The sequence below is a fragment of the Centruroides vittatus genome, unplaced genomic scaffold (assembly GCF_030686945.1).
Source record: "Centruroides vittatus isolate TY-2023 unplaced genomic scaffold, ASM3068694v2 contig_1042, whole genome shotgun sequence".
Classification (NCBI taxonomy): Eukaryota; Metazoa; Arthropoda; class Arachnida; order Scorpiones; family Buthidae; genus Centruroides; species Centruroides vittatus.
Window position 1 is genome coordinate 1,255,565 of NW_027120674.1, and position 23,707 is coordinate 1,279,271.

Genomic DNA, 23,707 nt, shown 5'->3' on the forward strand with positions numbered 1-23,707 from the left:
CTTCAAAACAAAAGTTAAAAGAATGATCTCCTACCCCAAACTGTCACCAAAAATTTCTCTTTATGTCTTGCCAATCAGTTTCTCCATACAATCTCCTATGGCACATTATTTTGAAAAGCCCTTTACCTGTGTAATATACATTTATACTGTGGTTGTTCGTATCGAGAGATTTGTATGTCCGCAAATAAACGTTACAAATAGAAACACAAAAACTTATATATACAATTAAATATTCCTTTATTTCTCTCGGAACATGGTTCTTTTCTTTATTATTTACAATTGATTCCAACTTGAGTATCCTCACTGGGGAAGGGGTCGCCACTTATTTGCGTACAAGCAATAATACACGCGCGCGTAACATAAAACCTTTACAATCGACTTAAAAACTAAACTTATAACTACCTTAAAACTAATGTAATAGGGAAATGGATAGACTTAGGAAAGATAGAAAGTATATAGAAATAGATAGAAAGTACCCGGGTTCACGTTGATCGATCGATATCCTCGAGGAAGTGCCCTTCCACAGTAGTGGCCTTTTCTCCTCTTCCTTATTCAGCTGTTCGTCCTCGATGTTCTCCTATTCTCTCGGCATTCTCTAGCCCTTGTGCCTATTTTTCTCTGACCTCGACAGTCCTGCAGCCTCCTTTCTTTCTCTCTCTTTCGAGTCTCGAACGCTGCCTTGCACCTCTGTTCCTCTTGAGGTCTAGCCAAAAAGTGTCCATTCTTCTCCCTTTAGCCCTCAGGGCTTCTTCTTTTCTTTTGTTCTCACTCCCCAAATTCGTGGAAGTCCTAATACCCTCTTCTTTGTTTATTTCTTGGTTCTTAGAAGGGGTAATCCTCCTCCTCCAATGATAACGGTTGATATACGAATTGTTGAGACAAAGGAACGGAAATAAGAAAGTAGGAATGAAGGAAGAAGAAAGGAAGAAAAAATATATATGTATATGTATTTATAACTTATGAACTATATAAAAAAAAAAACAAAATATGGCTGACAGCCACAATACAACTCTCAAAACTTCATCAGTGGCTTTCAAATATTTCTGTAAATTTCATTACTTAAGTCCTTAACAGAATGATTTTTATTAGATTTATTAACATATAACTAAACATTGATGTATAATATGAATATATACTCTATAATATAAAATAAACAAAGATTTTTTAATATTTTAAAAATTTTATGTAAAAAATGAAATTATTATTATTATTAAATAATTAAAAGAACTTTTGAAATATAAAAATATTAAATTAATTTTGAGAATTATTTCATTATATTTTATTACAAATTGTCTACGTGGACATAACTTATTAATAGGACTTTATACTAGTGTATTGGTTATCGACACAAAGATGAATTCACAATCAGAAAAATCAAAAATTCTTTATTTTATCACCTGTAGAAGTTTTTCCTATTTCCGGGACAATTTGTAATAAAGTGTAATTAGGACAGTAAGGCAACTAAATTTATTTCATTATATATTTTATTAAAAATTTTTTATTGATATATTTTTATTTTTATCAAGTAGCTGTATTCATATGGCGGAGAATTACGTATAGCCCTTAAATATCATATACCAAAAAATAAAATATATGGATCATTTATTGAAGGACCAGGAGTTATTTTAGAGGTAAGAATAAAATTTTATAAAAATTTTAAGTTTTAAAAAATTTGTCTATTTTTTACTAATTCTTAATTTAATTACATTTATAATAATTTATTCTAAGAGCATTATTAAATATACTTATTTACATTAAATTGTATTTTAATAATAATAGTCCTGATTATCAAATGTTTAATTTTATCTGAAAGAGCAAAAGTCTTTTTAGTCTAAGGGTTTCTGCATTTGGGACAGAAATTTGAAAATGTTTTGTCATCTTTTTTATAAACATATAAATAAACAACAACTAACCCGTTATATATAAAGACCAACAACTGCCGAATTATCGGGCTAGCAAATGGCTATAGTAATATTAATAATTTAAGTTAATTTGGTACTAGAGTTAGGCGTTAGGCGCCATCTCTTGCTAAATTTAATAATTAGAATTTTAATTAAATAATTTAAATAAATTTAGGCTTAACTGGAAGAAATAGCAGGATAACTGGTAACGTGTCTGCACGGATAGCAGAAGTTGCGGGTTCGAATCCCGCTTCGGGCCGATTCTTTTCTTCCAGTTAAGCCTAAATTTATTTAAATTATTTAATTAAAATTCTAATTATTAAATTTAGCAAGAGATGGCGCCTAACGCCTAACTCTAGTACCAAATTAACTTAAATTATTAATATTACTATAGCCATTTGCTAGCCCGATAATTCAGCAGTTGTTGGTCTTTATATATAACGGGTTAGTTGTTTATTTATATGTATACGCCTTGCCGGGGTTTGCGATGGCTGGTTGAGTGCCTTTGGGAGGACGTGGGCAATTAATGTGTCCCCAGCTGGCATTGTAATGGTCGTTGATGGTCGTACGTAATCTTATATCAACTGGAAGGGGAGGATCGGACCAAAGGTCCGGGTAGCATAACTGGTAATGTGTCTGCACGGATAGCAGAAGTTGCAGGTTCGAATCCCACTTCGGGCCGATTCTTTTCTTCCAGTTAAGCCTAAATTTATTTAAATTATTTAATTAAAATTCTAATTATTAAATTTAGCAAGAGATGGCGCCTAATGCCTAACTCTAGTACCAAATTAACTTAAATTATTAATATTACTATAGCCATTTGCTAGCCCGATAATTCGGCAGTTGTTGGTCTTTTTTTTATAAACATTAATTAAACATAATTTTTTACAATTAATATGTTATTGAAAAATTTATAAATTATTTTTTGAGTATTTGTACTAAATAATGAAATTTAATTCTATACTGATAGTGTCTTTTGTGAAAAAATATTTCAATTTTGTCCTATTAATATTAAGATTAGTCAAATGAAAACAAGATAGGATGGTATAGAAAAATGGCAGAAATTAGGTAATTGTGTAGAAGAGATGAAAATATGATGAATCTTTACACAAATACACATTTTTTGTTTAAAATTCAATGTCATTTGTCAATCTGTATAGTCAATCTGTACCATTGTGTACATTAAGATAATCCAAGTAGTTAGTATTCAAGTAATTGTACTGATATAATCTAAATGATTATATAATAATTCCATATTATGGAGTCATTATGGAAAACTGTATATATTATGAACTCTCATTTGATTGTAAAGTGAAGCTTTAGAATATTTGATCATTTCATTTATAATAAGCTTGAATAACATCATGTTTCATTTAAATAATATTTTGTTGCAAAAACTACTATATTTATTTTTATTATTGGATTCACAATATTTTTATTTTATTATAGTTTCATTAATTTGTAAAGTGAAATATTACTATTTAATATCTCCTTGAACATGACAATATAAAGCACAATGCATTATGATAGCAACTGAAGTATAATAAATTGATCTAAAATTTGAAATAATATAAATAAAAAAATAACATAAATAACTAAATATAATTTTGAATGAAATTTTCTTTTACTACTACACAAATTTTGTAACTATATTTAAAAAATTAATTTATTGGTATATGGAATCTTCTACTATTGTTATTACTCCTCATATTACTATTACTACTAATATTTGTTAAATAGAAAATATTTAAAACTATTAAACATATTTAAAGTACTTGTGATTTAATAAACTTTTAATAATTAAAAATTTATTAAATCACAAATACACACTTTAAAAAGGAATATACAATTTGAACAACAAAATTTCTAAAATGAAGCATTATTCTTTTTTAGAACAGTTTGTAACCTGACAATGATTGCTAAAAGCTAATAGCTAATCTCCACTTCCAATACACCGGGGTGATATACTTAACACTTTCTCCAACCTATTAACCGGAGTAATACTTTTCGGTATTTGCTAACGATTTCCTCGAAAGCGTTAGCAAATATCGAAAAGTATTACTCCGGTTAATAGGTTGGAGAAAGTGTTGAGGATCGCTAAAAGCTGTTGAAAACATTAGTTTCTCATTAATTTTTATGTTTCTTTTGCTGCATTTTTGGTTATACTTTATCTATGTGTTTGTGAGCATATGAATAAGTAAAATAATAATAATAATAATAAATTTAATTTGTAATAATAATTTATGACATATATTTTTGATTTATGGCATTTATTATAGAGCAGAAGACAGAGAATTGCTTATTCATTGAAACCTCAACCAGAAGGTGAAACTTTTACTTTAATAATACCATTGAATGATAAAGGATGGCGCTATTTTAAGAAATCTGGTAAACTTGGTCGAAAAGTTGGACGGAAAGTATTTCTGATGATTTTAAATGACCTTACTAGATTGCTTATTAGAATGAGATTTCATACAGATCAAACAGAAGGAATGTAAGGCTATTTTAATATATATTCTTTTTCAGTTTTAATTTAATTGATTAAGTGATTGAGTTTAAGGAAGAGAATTACAATATTAACTTTGCTTACTTGGGTTTCTATATTTATGAGATCTGTATTCATGGATTGTTTTGCAATGGCACTCTTGACATTTATCACATTAAAAATTGACTGTTACACATTGCATTTATGAGTATCGTATGATGATGGGACTTGTGTATCTTCATTTTTGCAGTGAGCATCATCTTGATAGGATGGCTTGTGACCTTTGTGTGTTATGTATGCCTAGTAAATACCTTTGTGTCTGCCATGTGAAGTTTTCCAGGGCTTCTTCATGTTAGTAACACCCATATAGGGACCAGATTTACATAAAAATCTTCCTGGAATGCATCCCTTGGCAGATCTCTCACTTAAATCACATTGCTGTAACTAAATAAACCAAACTAATTCTATTAATTTTTTATAAGCATGATATTTACAAGAATGTACTTCCCACACAGTTTATACATTCAGTTGCAAAATATAAACACTTTATTATCACATAAAAGCAATTCTTCTGGCATTTTTACAAGATTTTTTTATTTAAACAACTCATATGAAGTATTTTGGATGTTAAGGTTAACAACTTCGACCACGTGTGGGGCCATCATAACCTATCCAACACAGATCACTTTTCAAATGTTAATAATAGACCAGTATTAATTAGTTGTTATTGACCATTCTCTCTTCCAAGAGGAGGTCACAACTACATTTGATTGAATTACTTCAATCTCCTTCTGCAACAGTCTGTGATCCAAGGAAAGGAACATACAAAAATATATAAAAAAGAATATCTTTATTTTTGCATATGATGAACAAGGTTCCTTCTGGATTCCAACCCCTTCAGTCAAAAAAACAAAAAAAAATGTAAAAATACAGCTTATGCTAGCAATGAACATGGAAAAACGACAATTTGTACATGGTTTGTGACATAAAAAATATGTACTAATAAGTTTTATGATAGAGATAAAATAAAACTATAACTAAAGCTTAAAAACTAACTTAATACTATAGAAGAAGGGAGGTGATAAATATAGAAAAATATAAAAAAATAGGATTAGTAGAAAGTTGGGTACCCGGGCTTTGTAGTAATCTTAGATGTGATGCCAATTTTGGTTTTCTTGGGAGGAAAAATGGTCTTCTGTTGCCAATCTGGCCTTGGTATGGCTCCTCTCTCTCTATCATAACCACGATAGAGTTACCCTTTGATCTCTCCAATCCTCTTCTCATTTCCAGTCGCTGCTGAACCACAACCTGGAGAATTGCTTATTCATTGAAACCTTAACCAGAAGGTGAAACTTTTACTTTAATAATACCATTGAATGATAAAGGATGGTGCTATTTTAAGAAATCTTGGTAAACTTGGTCGAAAAGTTGGTCAGAAAGTCCAACTTTTCGACCAAGTTTACCAAGTTGAAAAGGAAGTGAAAGGTTATAACCTTTCACATCCTTTCCTATCAATGCCCCAAGCCAAGAGTGACCATTTCTCTACTCCTTAGCCCTTAGGGCTTCTTTCCTTTCTTTTTGTTCTAAGAATTGGTCACCATCTAGGGAGAAAGGGTAGGAAAGAAAATTCTAGAAGAAATATAACAATAGAACAAAGAACAGAGTAGAAAACTACAACTAAAATTAATATATATAAAATATGGTGTATAGCCACAGTCCCTTCTTTCTTTGAACGAGTGGTATAGGGCATTCAAATAGGAGAATTACATAATACAAAGTTACTGGCCAGCAGAAAATATGTTTTAAGTGGTTTTCAAGGGTACTAAGTTTAAATATTTGGTCCATTTTTTTGCGAAATTTGATTCATTGGCAGATTACCATTTGATATTCAGATGTTATCTCTAAGAAACTGTATCATTCACATTAGAAAATAACCAAAGATTAGAATAGATTAAAATAACCAAATTCTTTATACAGTTTTTGTTTTAATGTTTGTTATATTATAGTATTTGATTTATATAACTACAAAGGTTATCTTATGTTAGGGTTTATCACACCAAGTGACCAATCTAACGTATTTCTCAAATTCTTTCTTCCTCTATTGTACACAATTTAAATAATTTTTAAAATGTGTTAGATTGATCACTTGTACGGTAAACCCTTACATAAGATAACCTTTATAGTTATATAAATCAAATACTACAATATAATATAATAGAAGGATTAGAAGTATGAAAGAATCTAATAATCTTAATAAGTCCTCTCTGATAACCTTAATTAGCTTCGCAAATATATTTCTTTATCCACAAACGTTTTCGGTCTCTTAGGACCTTCTTCAGGTGGGATTTAAGCTGAGAGTGATCCTACGAACTAAACTCACGTAACGGATACATTCCAACCCCCACTCCAGATGTGTACTATAAACAAACATCGCCGCGCATGCGCGGTTACAACGCCGGGTCGTACATCGCTTGCCACGCCTTCGAAAGTTGTATTTCGTCTTTAAAGTTGATAGAGAGGCCCTGGGAATCCGCTTTAAAGATCTCTAGCGCTTCCAAATACTTAAGGTGTTGAGCCTGCCTAGTTCTCCTTATCAGGGTCGCGTGCTGCAGTCCCGGCGTAATGCCGTTTTCACTAGCGTAAACAGCTAAGGCCGTATTGGTCTTTTTCTTCTCGATATCCGTTTTATGCTCACGGATGCGTTGGCCGAGGGATCTTTTTGTGGAGCCGATATACACTAGATCCCTACCGAATCTATGGTCTCGGAGTGGAATTCTATATACCCCCGGCGCCCTTTCAACGTCCACCGGATCCTTCCCATTCCTAAGCAGGGAGAAGACGTCTGGTTTCCGCTTATAGGCTATTTTTGTGCTAAAGCTGTGTGCGGCGCTATAGGCTTATTATACACACTGACTTGGACTTATTTGCTCTTGCTTCGTTCTCTTACGATGGATTTAATAATCTTAATGTTTGTTGTTATTTTTTGCCTGGGCAATGCTGGGCTTATCTGCTAGTATTTATATATAATGAGTCAGTTTTTAGTATGGCAGATTTGAAAAAATATTAAAAAGTTGTATATTTATTGACTCTTTTACACAATATAGAATAATATATTATTACATTTTACTATAATTATGATGAAAAACTAATTATTTTTTACAAATACGAAATAAAATGCATTATTTTTTATATTGACTATCCTTGTATTTTAAGAAGAAATTTTTTCTAGATTGGTAAGTGTTGAAATGGAAGTTGCAACAGAGTATTCAAGTAATTTTAAGAAACTGAAATCAGTAGAAAAGTGTCAATGTCCACCAAATTTTGCAGGATTGTCATGTGAGGTATAATTTATATGCATTATTGTAACTCTTTTATGTTTAAAAAATCACAAAGTAATTCAAATAAATTTATTTATATTGAATTTTTAATGGAATTTTAGTTACATTTATTTACTATTTATTTATAAAGTTACTAATTTACTTATTTCTTAAATTACAAATTTTTTAGTAACTTATTATGTTAACTTCAAGTTTATATTTTTAATGTAAATCTTTTAACCTACCTTTAAATTTTATTTTCAAGATAACTTTCTCATTAAATAAAATAGGACTTTTTATAATTCTTTTAATTTGGTTGTTTGGTTTGTGAGATTGACCAGAAAGGTCTCTGAAATGATAAAAAGCAAAAAATGAAGTTTTGAGAAAATATTATTTCCTAACACAAGTAACTGAATTGGTTATCTTAAATTGACTCTCATTTTTAAAAATTCTTTATTAAAATGAAAGATTTTATTTTTGATTTATCTTGAATTAAGGGATTTAAGCATTTTGTTTCAATAAGAAATTTTAAAAATATTTAATTAATTTGTCATCTTAATGTCTCAATATTATATCCTTTGAAATCATATTTCAGGTATTACAAATACTACTTTAGCTTAAAATGTGATATATATTTGCAAAATTATAATTAAATATTGTTAATTTGTAAAATATCTTTTACTTGTAAAAATGATCAATAAATCAACAAAATAACATTAAATTGTTCAAAATATTTCTAGCAGAGTAGGAATATTTTTTTTCAGTACAATTTCTGCAAATAGATTTTAATTTACAAGAAAATAAAAGTTTTTGTTTATTCGTTAATTTGATGTTTATTAAATTTAGAATTAAGAAAGATAACATATACATCAACTCAATTTGTTAATTCCAAACAAACTGCTGGATTATTAATTGGGATATAAGAAGCCTAATTTAATGATTAGATGTAAAGCAATTTGGCTATAGGTTGGCAGTTAGGCTGCCATCTAATGATAAATTTAATAATTAGAAATAAATTTAGTTTAATAATTATTCTGGAAGCAAAGATCAGATGGAGGTCCAGGTAGCATAACTGGCATGATAAGCAGAAATTGTGGGTTTTAGTCCCATTCCAGACTGATCTTTTCTTTCAGAATATTCTAAATTTAAATCAAAAATTAAATTTATTTCTAATTATTAAAGTTATCATAAGATGCTGATCTAACTGCTTGCCTTTAATCAAATTAAATCATATGCCTTTGTGTCCTTATCTTATAGTATATTATTTAAAATGTCTACTTGGTCTTATTTTATTATCAGGATATATTATACCGATGTCTTTGTTCAGCAAAAGTTAAGAAAGCTTATCAGACAAAACAAACAGTCTTTATTTTTTAACCTGTACACTTTATACATGATATTGTGTTTCGAACTAGTTCGTCTCTAATCAGCAGGTCTGCATTCAATATTTTCTAAAACAAAATCATTAAAATCAATATAAATTTATAAAATCCCGACAATAAAAACCTATTACATTAAATTACTTACAATTTTTCAATTTTTAAACACTTCGAAAATCAGAATTACAAACAGAGCTACTTTTATTATATTTCTTAAAAACTTGTATAATAGCAACAAACATAAGTTACATTATTAAGTATATTTTAAACCTATTTACAACTTACATTTTGTATTCCAACTTTCACTTGAACTATTAACCTATTACTAGATGCTCTCTCTTATATCCCCTGTCATTCCTTCTGTTGATGATTCTATTCCATGGTTGGGGGATTTTTCTTCTCATATTGTTGTTCATTCTGTTTTGTTGTCTTACTATATAAATGTGTTTGTATAACTGCCTTTTGAAATAATTCTTTTTTTTTTTTCTTTATTTTTACAGTACTCAAATTGTTTCACAACCATTATTATATTTGTCAACGTGGATTTAAATTATTAATAGGACTATTAAACTGGTGTAAGAAATGACGCAGGAAGTTGGGTACTAAGACTGTTTTTCCATGAGAACTATACCCAACTTTCTGCGTTATTTCTTACACCAGTTTAACAGTCCTATTAATAATTTAAATCCATGTTGACAAATATAATAAAAATTGAAATAAGGACAACAAGGCAATAACAACTGTTTCACAACCAGTCATATTAGTGTTCTGCTACTGCTGAATTCGCATAATTATTTTTAATTGCTTGAATTTGTTCTTTTAAACGAATTTTCAATTTTCTTTTTGTTTCTCCTATATATGCTTTTTTTTGTTCACAATTACAATTAAACGAATATACCACACCTTTTTCTTCTGTAATCTCATATTATTTATCATTTCTATAAAATAAATGTTTTTTGGTTGAATCTGTTTTTTCTGGTATTAAATTTATTTTACTAGCAATTACTTTGTTAACTCTTTCAAATAATTTGGGTATATAAATATCAATTTTACACACTGTTTTTCTTTATCAAATTGTTTTTTTGGTTGTTCTTTGTTTTCTATTTTTTATATCCATTTTTTCAGTATAAATTTTGGATAATGTGGGATGTGCACGTGGTGAGTGATTCAACAAGAGAATATAACACACATATATGTTCTCGTCGCATGTGTTTATTTAATTTTTCAGGATTCTTTTACAATTCCGACACTCCTTGTTCTTTCTCTATTAACCCTGTTTTTACATATAATTCCTGCAGATACTTGGGTAGAATCGTTAAGCAACCTCGCGACAAAAGAATATTCACCGCGGTACAGAATAAGGAACTACGATTAAATACTTAAAACTATTTATACAAATAAAGAAAAAAGAGAAGAAAAGATAGACAATAGGATAGTTGGATATATGATGATAGAAAAGAATGGGTACCCAAAGTGTCGATGATCTTGGGGTGATGGTGGCGAATGCTAGATTATTAACTTTCTGTGTTGTTGATTGTGGACATCTCTCCGATCCTCTCAATAAGCTTCTCGAGGTTCCTATAGCGGGATATATTTCGGATTCCTCTAGAACGCTAGCTTAGGCTTATCGTCTCCTTTGTCCTCCAGTCGATGCCAGAACAACCTGGAGGTCTTCACAACACATCCTATCTCTTCAACGTCCCAGTCAAAAAGTGACCTCTTGTCCTCCACTTAGCCCTCAGGCTACCACCTTTTCTTTGTCTTTTAATTAGGTCACCACCATTTGAACAGGGAAGGGTTAGGGAAGAAAGAAGTTTCTAGGAAAAGATAGACAAAGGAACTAACGAAGAGGAAGAAAATGGAATAAATACTAAGAATAATATATACTACAATATACAAAATAAGACGTACGGCCACAATAATCATTTAATATGAACATTTTAACTATTTCTTCTATTTTCTGAATTTGAGTTTCTATTTTAGTTGTTCTGTTTTTATTTTATCCACATACATTTTAAATACAGTCAAACCTGTTTTTGTGCGGTCTTTTTCTGTGCGCTATATATCCATATATCTATTAAGTTTAATTTATTTTTCAAGAATTTTTCCAAATTATAATATATGTAGTTTTTAACATCTATTAAAGGTCTTTACTTAACTGGGACTTTTGTATTAAATCTTGGTTTTCTATTGTCTTCTCTTTTAATATATTTCATATCTTCTGTTATTAATTGTTGTATGTTTAAAGTTTCTAATTCCTTATCCAGTGTTTTGATCAGGTCTTTAATTGGGTCCTTTTCTAGCTGTTCATATCTTCTATCTTGTATTAATTCCTTTATTACTTCTATTTTCCTTTCATTTTTTATGATTATTATTTGTTTTCTTTTGTCACCTTGTAATAGTTTCAAATTATTAATTATTAAAAATGTTTAATCAAATTACTTTACATCTAATGATTAAATTGGCCATTTAATAATCCTACTGTTCATTTGCAATTAAGAAGTATGGAACATTTAAGAGACTGCAAAGAATCTAGATAAGAAAATTAAATTTTTAACTTAGCACTATAATAAATGCAATAAATTGTAACTTAAGTTTTATAAGAAAAACATTTTCAAGAATTTTTCTTAAAAATCTCTTTTATTATATATTATTAACTTACAAAACTGTGAATTTTCTCAATTCTTTATTTTTTTAATTATAATTTTTAATGAATGTAAAAATGCTTGAGTGCAGGTATTTCTATATTGTTTTTTTGTTCTGAAAAACAATTTTAATTTATCTTTTATGTTATTTTAGTACTGTGATCCAGGATTTAGAAGAGTTAATAATACAATATTTATGGGAAAATGTCAGCAATGCAATTGCAATAATCATGCTGAAACTTGTGACTATTTTACTGGGAAATGCAAGGTATGATTTAATAAATCAATAATTGAAATTATTAATAGCATGTTTATGTTTTAAGAAATTAAATAGTGCTAGATTAGATTAAGAAGAAAAATTACTGTAATTTATTGCATATATCCTACAGGTCATCCATATTTTAAGTCATTTTGAAAGCAGGTGCAAGTTATGTGACTGAAAATAAAGAAAGGGGAAAGATTTACAATATATAATTGTATAATATGATGAACATGTAAATATCCTTCAAAAGTTCTTCAGAAATATTTGTTGCAGGGATACCTCCTATTTCTTAGATTAAGCTTGCAGAGAGTTGTAGAGGTTTTATCAGAGAATCGCTTCCATGTCTCCAGATTTCCAGTTGTGAACTACTTTCTTTGACATTCTATCTATCTATCTCCCTTTTACTCAACTCATCTTTTATTCAAGTTGGATGTTCTGACCAATCAAAAATTCAGAGTTCCACCACATGATGAGAATCTTGTTGTTGTTTGTGATTGGTGGCTGTTCTAAACACAAAGGATATCAATGGACCAATTCACTTCTACATGTGTATGGTCTTATAGTATTGTTTACATATTCATTAGTCTTCTAACAAACAATTCAAAGCTGTTCCTTTCTTAACCTAGGTTTAGCTCTACAGTGATTAAAACATTTGACAGTTATGATTCTGACAATATGCTCTAGCAGTTTTTCTGGGTTATATGCAGGAAATTACGGTAATAGTTTTCAGCTCATTAGGAATATTGCATAAATAGGAAAACAGTTTTATTGTAATTATTATCAATATATAATTAATATACAATGAAACCTTGTTGCATTGTTCTCATTACTTTTATTTTTCTGCATATATCATTCAATTTATTTGGTTTTGGTACTATTTTTTCTCTTTTCTATTAGTCTGTGAACTATCATTTTATAGCAGCATTGATCATTGAAAAATAATGGTCCTGATCAATATATTTCTAATTCAAACTTTTTTTTAAAATTTGAAATGACAGTTCAGTACTACAGGGGAATGAATGCATGATAATCTTATGGATTCAAAAAATTGACACTGCCCGTGTCATCTGGATTGCCTGCTGAATGTTGTTGAAAATTGAGTTGCCCTCCATCATATTGTTGGTAGTATATTTAACCCATAAACAGATATTAGAATGAAAAAATTCTCGTAATTTTACCAGTTTTGTTTTCCACAAGATTGAGATGTATGTATATTCTTATATAGAGCAAGAACCTTCTAGCATCTGGAAATATGAAGGAGGAAGAAAAAGTAGGAAAAGAATATAGCAAACCGAAAGATGTGCCGAATTTTGCTGAGGCACATGAATTGCTGATGAAAGTAAATCTTTCTTTTGTGTACTCAGCATGGGTGAAAGATGATAATTGGTGGTAATTGTAGATGCATGTAATGTATGATGGTAATTGTGAAAGCATGTAATGTACCACATGACACAAAAACGCAGGGTTGCACAAATTAGGGTTCTAATCAAGTACCAGGCCTGGACTTATTGGGAAGCAAAATACAATGATAAAAAAAAAAACACTTATATAAGTAAAAATCCACAATAATATTTATTAGATTGAACAGTATTATATATATATAAACAACAATGATTATAACAAGAATTAGTAATAAGTATATATTTCAAATATTCAAAAAAACAAAATAAGTCAAGATCAATTATATACAAAATAATCAATCAATGAAAGAAATTCTTTTTCGTATAATCAATCAAATCTCCACCAAAATAATTAAACAAAGAATATACACTTCTTACAAGCTGATTGCTTATCAAAGAATGCCAGCAATTTGCTTAAAGGTTGTTGTTGGGAGCTACACCACACTGTTGAATGGATATGTTGTCTTTTTATCTGTCCACAAGTACAATTCTGCACTACCCTATTTACATGTTTGCACATCATGGGATCATTCATTCATGTAAATTAGTATATTTTTGTTTTTATTTTTGAATTTAGCATATTTGGGGTTTCTTTGGAGTTTTCATCCTTAAAAAAGACCCCAAAAGAAAATAATAATAACTAAAAATAATGCCCAAAACATAAAATAACAATTGGACTTTGACTCCTTACAAGCATTCTAGGCCTTAAAAATTGTACTTTTAATAGAGATGTAAGGTTCAGTGCTGTCTTATCCATTAGGCACTTTAGGCACACTGCCTAGGGCTTATGAAAAATTAAGGACCTACAAAATTAAAAATTGAGAAAATAGAAGTTATGGATATTAAAATAAAACATTAAATTTTTGTTCAGTCAGTCTATTTTATGTAGACTTTTCTAGATTTTTTGCATGCAGAATTTTTAATTTTCTCAACTGGCAACTGTTTTAATATTTCACTTTTTATGGAAAGTATAGATAAATATGACAATTTTGTTTGAGACAAATTAGGTTTTAAATGATTTTTAATGCAATTTTATGTTGAAAAAGATCATTCTTCCTCAGAACTTGATCCTAAGATTGACATGTACTGTACATTCTAAGAGTAATGTTTGGAAGCTGGATACTAAATCTTCTCTTTTTGCAGCAACAATAATTCTTGTACTGTTTTGGAAATAATTTAAAAAGTTAAAAGAAAAAGATTACAGTAGAGAACCGAAAATCAGAATCAATTCGGGACTGGAGTTGTTCAGATTAGTGATTTGTTCCGATTACCGATTATGTACGAAAAAATACATTAACCTGTCCGATGTTCAAATTTTTCTCCGTTGTGTGTCGCTTCGCGTTGAATTTTCATCTATTTTAAACCTAATGAAAATTTTTATAATAATAATCGAGACTATCGTATCATTAAAAATTATTTCTGCATTTTGTACAAACAAAATAAATATATTGAAGAATATAAAAACATGAAAATTATACTTTAGAAGTAAATTTAGTATCAAAAACGTTTGATTCAGCACAACACAGTCCGACTGAAAATCGTTCCGATTACCGGCGATTCTGATTACCAGGGTTCCAATTAACAAGTCTCTACTGTATATTTAAAAATTTTAAAAGTACTTAGTTCCTACAAAAAGCTTAATGTGGATCTGGTAAGGCTTGTACAAAACATATGTCAATCAACAGTTTTTTCAGCAATAATTAGTTTTTAAATAGATTGTAATGTATGCTATATTTCAAAGAATAATAATGATTTATTTGTTCTTATTTTTAAGGGTTTCCTGAAACTGTTATTTTTCTATCTTTATTGTTTGTTTTCCATTCTTTTAAAGAATGATGCATCAAGGTTTTACTTTACTTCAATTATAATATAACCATTTAACTTATTCTAATAATAAATGAGTCAATCAGTCAGTTATTACAAGCAGTATTAAGAAACATAATAATATACTATTAGTAGTTAATTCCTTAGAGAATATTTAATTTGTTTAGCTCGTGGTAATATATATCATATTTAGAGATTGCAGTTGTAATTTATGACTATTATTTAATAACAGATTATTTTTATACATGGAATTTTATAATACATAATTTATTTTTGCCTTATTCTATTGATAACTATTTCTTTTATTTTATACAATGCAATATATACTTACAATTTATACTTGTATATATAGATTTCATTGTTTTGAACCCAATGCATTTATGCTTTATCTCAATTATTATCCTCAAACAGTTTCTAAAAAAGAACTAAACACAATAAAAAATATAATGTTACTAAAGAATTATTTTACAATTTATTGTATATAAAATAAAAATATCATTAAAATCAACTACAATAAAAGCTCGATATAATGGACCACCATAAAACCAAAGAAATTGATCTATTATAATGAAAGTCTATTTTATCATGATTATACATTGTTATGGACTCATCTGTTATATTGAAAATTCTTACTATATAGTAAAATTACATTAAAATAGATCTTGATAATTGACCTAGAGAAAATATCTACAGTCTGTGAATGTTTTCTTCAGGTCTAGATGCAAAATCAATAAATACCTTGTTTTAGCAGATCTATCAATATTACTGTGAATATAAAGGGATTCTACTGTATATAGTAATAATGACTTGTCTGTTACCGTATATCAATATTGCAGACAATAGTCAATTAATTATATAGTGGATAAAATTTCAGTTGTAAAGTATATCAATGAGATTTGTATGAAACTTGTAAAAACAATACTTTTATTCATTATTTTTTTGAAATATTTGAAAGAATTATTTTAAGAAAGCTTGCTTTCTAAAAATCTGAAATTGTCTGCTTACTCATAGACATTTCTTTACCAACTTCAGTTTAAGATTTTTCATCTTCAAATGGATGAATTATATCTATTTTTTTGTCTTAAATCTAAAGTCTTTCATTTTCTTTTATGATTCATGGCTTTGCTTTACACAACAAATCCAAGACTCATTACTTATAGAGAATAAGTTCTGGAATCCTGTTCTTTTGGTGGTAAAGTACCAAAAGAATTGTATTGTATTGCTTTTATGAGTAGTATATAGAACAAATTCCAGAATAAGCATTGTACTAAGTTGTAGTAATTTACAATGCTGATCTAACTTATTAGCTGAAAATTTATATGGAATGAAAATAAGCATCGAGTACTGCATATAATTCTCAGTGTTACTTGTTGAAACTGTAGGTTGCTAACTCCTGACTTAGTAGAAAATGGAATAACGAATCTTTATCAAATTATATAAAGTGAAAGTATTGCTCTTCGATTAAAATTTATCATTGTTTGCGTCTAAAATCTTTAATTTCTTATTTTGATTTCTTTCATATATATTGAAATTTGATTTTTTGTTTAAATCTGAATTTTTTGTTATATCTATTTTTTTTATAATTGTTCTAATGGCTAAGCTTTGATTTTTCGTTTGAATTTTAATTGTTAATTTAAGTAAGATATGTTAAGGCTGTTGTTATCAATGTTTATATTTATTATTTATATTAAAATTATTGTTTACATTATAGTTATTAATTAATCCATTTAATTGTTATTTAGCATTAATATATACCGTATTTTATGGACTATAAGACGCTATGGACTGTAAGATGCACCTGAATTTTGGAAGCAATTTTTCGAAGAAAAAAGTGCGTCTTATAGTCCATAAAATATGGTATTTTATATTTATAATATTAAATTGTACTGCAATAATGGAATCATGTAGATAATTTTATTCCTTAAATGATGAGTTTTACAAAGTAATGGAATTCCCTCTTTATTAAATTAACTAATTATTTAAAACGAGTCACCTTTGTTGGCATTCAAAGTATTTTTTTTATGAAATATATCTCTCCTAACGTGCATGTATTATTGAAAAAATTAATTTTAGAGTTTACTGTTTTCAGTTATATATTGTTAAGAATATTCATAATCTTTGTTATTCTGATTGAAACTGTTATCCTTAGAGTATTTTATTTTAATCTAGCCAATCACATAAAATTTTCATGACTGAGAATTCAAGTGCATCTTACAGTGGTTGATTCATCAATTCAGTAATTCAATTTTTATATCTTTGATAATTGTTTTTATTGTTTATTTATGGTAGATTGTTGTGTTTTTTTATCTGGAAGCAGTTGGTCAGATTTCACATACTCTGCTCTATGAACCCAAAGTTGAGTTTTAATTAAACACTTGGCTTTATTTCCATCTTTATTTAGTTGATACGTGCCATTTGCACGTTTCGGGCATAGAGCCCCTCATCAGTCAACATTATCATATTCGATCTGCCATGCATACAAGGTTTAAACTCAGTCGACACATGTATCTTATTTTTTCTATAAACGGAGTAATCCCCTTCACACACAATATTTATATCTGTTGTACTGTACATAATCTTTTGCTTATTTTACGATATCCAGTTATCACAATATCTAGAAGATGTAGACTATAGTTGTATTCATATTACGGAATATAATAAGTGATTTTTCACAAGGACATAAAAATTTCTTTTTCATTAATGTCTTATGGCTGTTTCGGCCTCATTTTCTGCTCGATTATTGCAAGAAATTACATCGTTGTTAATCATCTATAATAACTCTGAAAATATGCAAATTTGTATTGCATCACAGCGCAGTAAACGAGGCCGAAACAGCCATAAGACATTAATGAAAAAGAAATTTTTATGTCCTTGTGAAAAATTACTTATTATATTCCGTAATATCAATGCAACTATAGTCTACATCTTCTAGATATTGTGATAACTGGATATCATAAAATAAGCAAAAGATTATGTACAGTACAACAGATATAAATATTGTGTGTGAAGGGGATTACTCCGTTTATAGAAAAAATAAGATACATGTGTCGACTGAGTTTAAACCTTGTATGCATGGCAGATCGAATATGATAATGTTGACTGATGAGGGGCTCTATGCCCGAAACGTGCAAATGGCACGTATCAACTAAATAAAGATGGAAATAAAGCCAAGTGTTTAATTAAAACTCAACTTTGGGTTCATAGTCCAACAATCAACAAAACACGGTTTCAAAGAAGAAATACTTTGCTCTTTTATTCTGAATTTTTTTAGAAAGTTTTTTAAAACATTACCGATATCATACAGTTATGTTAAGTAATTTTTATTTTATTTTTCATTTAAGACATTTTTATGAAGGTAAATTTCCATTGTTAATATATAAATACGTTACAACTTTACAGAGCTCTAACAATAATTTATGACTAGAACATTGCATTATCATTTTTACTTATAGGATTAGATTAAATCCTATAAGTAAAACTGTTTTAATATAATGATTTTAAAAAAGATTTAAAAATATATAAAGTTATATGACTATCTTGTAGGGTTATTTTTTACAATTAACAATAAAAACTTGCTTCTAAAAAAATTTAGCTAAAAAATTTTAAAATACTACTGTGACGTTTAACCATTTGTATTTTTAAAAATATCTATAGTGTAATCTTCAATTAAATTTAAAGAGAAATTAAGTTGATTTTTTTTAAATTTTAAAATCCAATATTAAATGAAAATTATGATTTAATTGAATTTCATAGTTAAATTTTTCATTATTCATAAACTAAGTAAAATATTGATATATTAAATAGTTCTTTAAATCTTTGCTTAAACCAATTTTTGTTTATAAAATACATTTAAATAAATTTATTAATAGATATCAAACTTAAAAGTATATTTTGTGGTATTCATATATCTTATGTACAGAATTGCCTGCATAATACAACTGGACCAATATGCAATATTTGCGAAGTAGGTTTTTATGGAAATCCACTCTTTGGAACACCAGAAGATTGTCAAAAATGTAAATGTCCATTGGAAAATAGAGAAAATAATTTTTCACCAACGTGTTTGACTATCACAAAATTATATGGCAAAGTTGATTATATTTGTACAGCTTGCCCTATGGGTTACGAAGGAGACAAGTGCGAAAGGTGAATTGATGCATATTCTATTTTTTAGATCATTGTAATTTTCTATTTAATTTAATAATTTATTGTTATTGTATTTATTCTATTTATATATTAATGATTGTTACAGATTGCTTAAATTGATACGGATAAGCTGAATGTCTCATCTGCTTCCATTTGAGACTGAATTGTCTTAAAATAAAATTGCAGATTTGTTTTACTTGATAAATTTTATTTGCCATAATTTTTAATTTGAAATTATGTAATGTATGCTAATCTTAATTTATAATTGTTTTATAAGATTGTCAGAAATGAATGCCAAAGAAGGTGGTCTTAAACAGGACTGGTTCAAGCATTCCTGGGCCATATTGATAAATTTATTTCGTAAAAACAAAATATCTTAAAATTTATTATTTTATCACTTATAATTTTTTACTTATAGATTTGTCAATAATACTTTTCTTGAAAAATTACATGTATAAACTGAAAAAATAAATGCCGATTTTTATTATTCAACTTGTCTTCAGATTAAAATGAAACTGAAATTTGAAAGCAAAATAAACATTTTCATACATTCATATAATATTATAATTAGAACAGAATAGTTCAACAAATACAATTTTGTTTGTTATATGTACTGTACATTACATTAATACAATATTCTAATTAAAATCTTCAGCATATTAAAATATATGCTGAAGATTAATTAAAAATTAACTAATTAAAATATTAGTTAATTTTTTGTTTGAAAATTTTTGAATTTTTTAAAAATTTTGTTATTGAATACATTTGAATGTTACTTTCGTCCTTTTTTTTTAACTATCATGCTTGTTGTGCAGCATTTTATTTTTGTTTCCTTATGCCCGAAAATGGCCCATTAAATGAGTCGAAAATCTTTAGATATTAGGAAATAAGTGCTTATTCACTGTGAAAGAGGATGTACTTTTTCTATTTGCTTGTTACATGCATATTCACATAATATAATTTGAATTTTGAATATGAATATTTATTCTACATTCGAATTTCATTTGTATGTTCGTTGGAAGACGGATTAACAAATTTTGGATAATAAAAATTAAATTGCTTATTATTTTTTAGTTTTTATATGTAATTTTTTAAAGAAAAGTATTATGAAGAAATATGTTAGTGGAAATTTGAATATTTTGACAAAGTTTTTTGTTATGTATTTATTGATAGTAATATATTCGTCTAACTTCACTCAGACTCTATTAAATCATAAGACAAAAAACACCTTGATGCTGAGAACGTTTAAATTTAATCAAAAACAAACGTTTTCGGCCCACTCCATGAGCCATCGTCAGGCTAACTACATTCGAATACAATTTCGAACAAGCAATTTCAAATTGAAATAAACTACAAAAAAAGAACTCACGCGCTACGCTGGATAACGTAAACTAAAACTAATATAAACAACATAGAAAATAATAAAATAAAATATGTCAATGTTACATGTGTACATTGTAAAAATCTATAGTCTATAGTTCTCTAGGCAATCCTTTTGCCGTATCTAATGTATTCCTGTGACTTTTTTAATTAAAAACTTCCAAGCTGATGGTAAAATCGCCGCATCCTTGTAATTTAAGCATTTTTTGGTTAAGCCGGACTTATAAATTTCACATTTTTCGGTTGTAGCCGCAAGTGTCGGCGAATGTATCGGTGTTAAGATCCTGGCTTCATCCCATTTCACCACGGACCCCTCAGTCTGCGCCATTTTTGCTAACGTTGTTGTGCATTTACCCTTCGCCACGTCATATCTGTGTTCCTTAATCCTTTTACTTAGGCTTCTCGTCGTGACCCCGATGTATTCTTTATCAATCTTTAACTGGTCGTTGCTGTACGGTATCGAGTACACACCTGGTTGTTCACTCGGTCTAATTGCATCTTTGTCGTTCCTTAGTAGCCTATATATCGAGGGAGCTCTTTTGTATACAATAGTGCTGTTCATGCGGCCCGCAATACCTTCCATGACCGATGATAGACGTTTATTATACGTGAATTTCGTGATACCGTTTGTCAGATCCCGTTTTTTCTTGTTTACTTTAGGATTCCTGTAAGCGGCAATCAAACGTTCAACAGTTCTTGGACCAAATCCCAACACCTTAGCCACTTGCCTGATTCTATCCAGCTCTCGCATCGTATCGAGTATGTTAGAGCAATACTGAAACGCTCTTCTAATTAAAGCTCTAAACGCTGAGAGCTTATAAGTAATAGGATCATTCGATGTTGACGGTATATACAGCGGGTCGTGTGTAGGTTTGATATACACCTTCGTATCTATTGACCCGTTCCTAAATGCAATACTAATGTCCAAAAAATGTAATTCGTCGCTACTAACTTGCTCCAAGCTCAGCTTTAGGCCATGATCGTTGGAATTCATGGCACTTAAGAATTGTTGTATTCTTGCGTGGTTCCTCCATATAACCAGCACATCGTCCACGTACCTTTTATACATGATTATGTCCTCCTTGAAGTTGTTAAGTGTGATGCGCTCCATTTTTCTTACAACTAACTCGCACAGCAAACCAGACATTGGGCTGCCCATCGGGACACCTTTCAGCTGTTTATAGACTTTACCCTCGAAAACGAAAAACGATTGAACACATACCAGATTTGCCATCATCTCAAGGTCCTTACGGTATTCTACAGCCGTTGGATGTAAGCTATATAACACTTCCATTAGCGCATCAAAACATCAGGATGGTTTGATCGATGGATACATGCTCTCAAAGTCCATTACTGACCCAACCTCATTATCCATTAAGGCCAACCCTTGCAGCTCCTTTACCACATTCATCGGGTTCTTTGTAACAAACTGGTGATCGCCAATCAACTCCGATAAATACGAGTGCATACGCTTTTCCAGTTTATACGTGGGGCCTTTACATTTCTCGACCACGGGTCTAATTTCCTTGTTGGTTTTATGCGTCTTTGCGAAACCAAACAACCTGGGTACACCCGGGTTCGTGACGTGCGCTCCTTTCAGGAAAGGGAAGATTGATGCCAAGGGAGATTTCTCCAACCTTTTTACCTTTCCGTCTATTTTTCTTACTATGTCATGTTCAACCCTTTCGCATTCAGTTTTTCTTATGTAATCTTCTAGGGCCTCAACATAACGTTGCTTTTTCATTACTACCAAATGCTTGCTTTTATCAGCCCTGGTGATTATTAAACCATTGTCTGTCAACCATTTAAGGACCATGATAAAGGACCGAATTATGCTCTTGACAGTAATGGAAACTGGCGAGGCATGATAGCTGAGATTGAAAGGGGGCTCCTGGGTATGGATGAGATAGAAAAAGAATATTTTAGATGGAAAGCGGCATTCCGAAGTGAGAAATATGCAGGGAAGCGTAAGGAGTGGACCGATATTAAAAGAGCGAAGAAATGGTTGACAGACAATGGTTTAATAATCACCAGGGCTGATAAAAGCAAGCATTTGGTAGTAATGAAAAAGCAACGTTATGTTGAGGCCCTAGAAGATTACATAAGAAAAACTGAATGCGAAAGGGTTGAACATGACATAGTAAGAAAAATAGACGGAAAGGTAAAAAGGTTGGAGAAATCTCCCTTGGCATCAATCTTCCCTTTCCTGAAAGGAGCGCACGTCACGAACCCGGGTGTACCCAGGTTGTTTGGTTTCGCAAAGACGCATAAAACCAACAAGGAAATTAGACCCGTGGTCGAGAAATGTAAAGGCCCCACGTATAAACTGGAAAAGCGTATGCACTCGTATTTATCGGACTTGATTGGCGATCACCAGTTTGTTACAAAGAACCCGATGAATGTGGTAAAGGAGCTGCAAGGGTTGGCCTTAATGGATAATGAGGTTGGGTCAGTAATGGACTTTGAGAGCATGTATCCATCGATCAAACCATCCTGATGTTTTGATGCGCTAATGGAAGTGTTATATAGCTTACATCCAACGGCTGTAGAATACCGTAAGGACCTTGAGATGATGGCAAATCTGGTATGTGTTCAATCGTTTTTCGTTTTCGAGGGTAAAGTCTATAAACAGCTGAAAGGTGTCCCGATGGGCAGCCCAATGTCTGGTTTGCTGTGCGAGTTAGTTGTAAGAAAAATGGAGCGCATCACACTTAACAACTTCAAGGAGGACATAATCATGTATAAAAGGTACGTGGACGATGTGCTGGTTATATGGAGGAACCACGCAAGAATACAACAATTCTTAAGTGCCATGAATTCCAACGATCATGGCCTAAAGCTGAGCTTGGAGCAAGTTAGTAGCGACGAATTACATTTTTTGGACATTAGTATTGCATTTAGGAACGGGTCAATAGATACGAAGGTGTATATCAAACCTACACACGACCCGCTGTATATACCGTCAACA

General features: G+C 29.8%; 1 protein-coding gene across 1 annotated transcript in view; it reads left to right on the plus strand.

Moving 5' to 3' along the window:
• The window catches only part of LOC136969945 (laminin subunit alpha lam-3-like), a 199,819-nt gene that overhangs the window by 68,927 nt on the left and 107,185 nt on the right, over nt 1–23,707 (plus strand). The window contains exons 14-18 of the mRNA XM_067264272.1: nt 1,530–1,631; nt 4,181–4,395; nt 7,616–7,727; nt 11,882–11,995; nt 19,133–19,359. Coding sequence (XP_067120373.1) covers nt 1,530–1,631; nt 4,181–4,395; nt 7,616–7,727; nt 11,882–11,995; nt 19,133–19,359 — 770 coding nt within the window. The remainder of the gene's footprint in view (nt 1–1,529; nt 1,632–4,180; nt 4,396–7,615; nt 7,728–11,881; nt 11,996–19,132; nt 19,360–23,707) is intronic.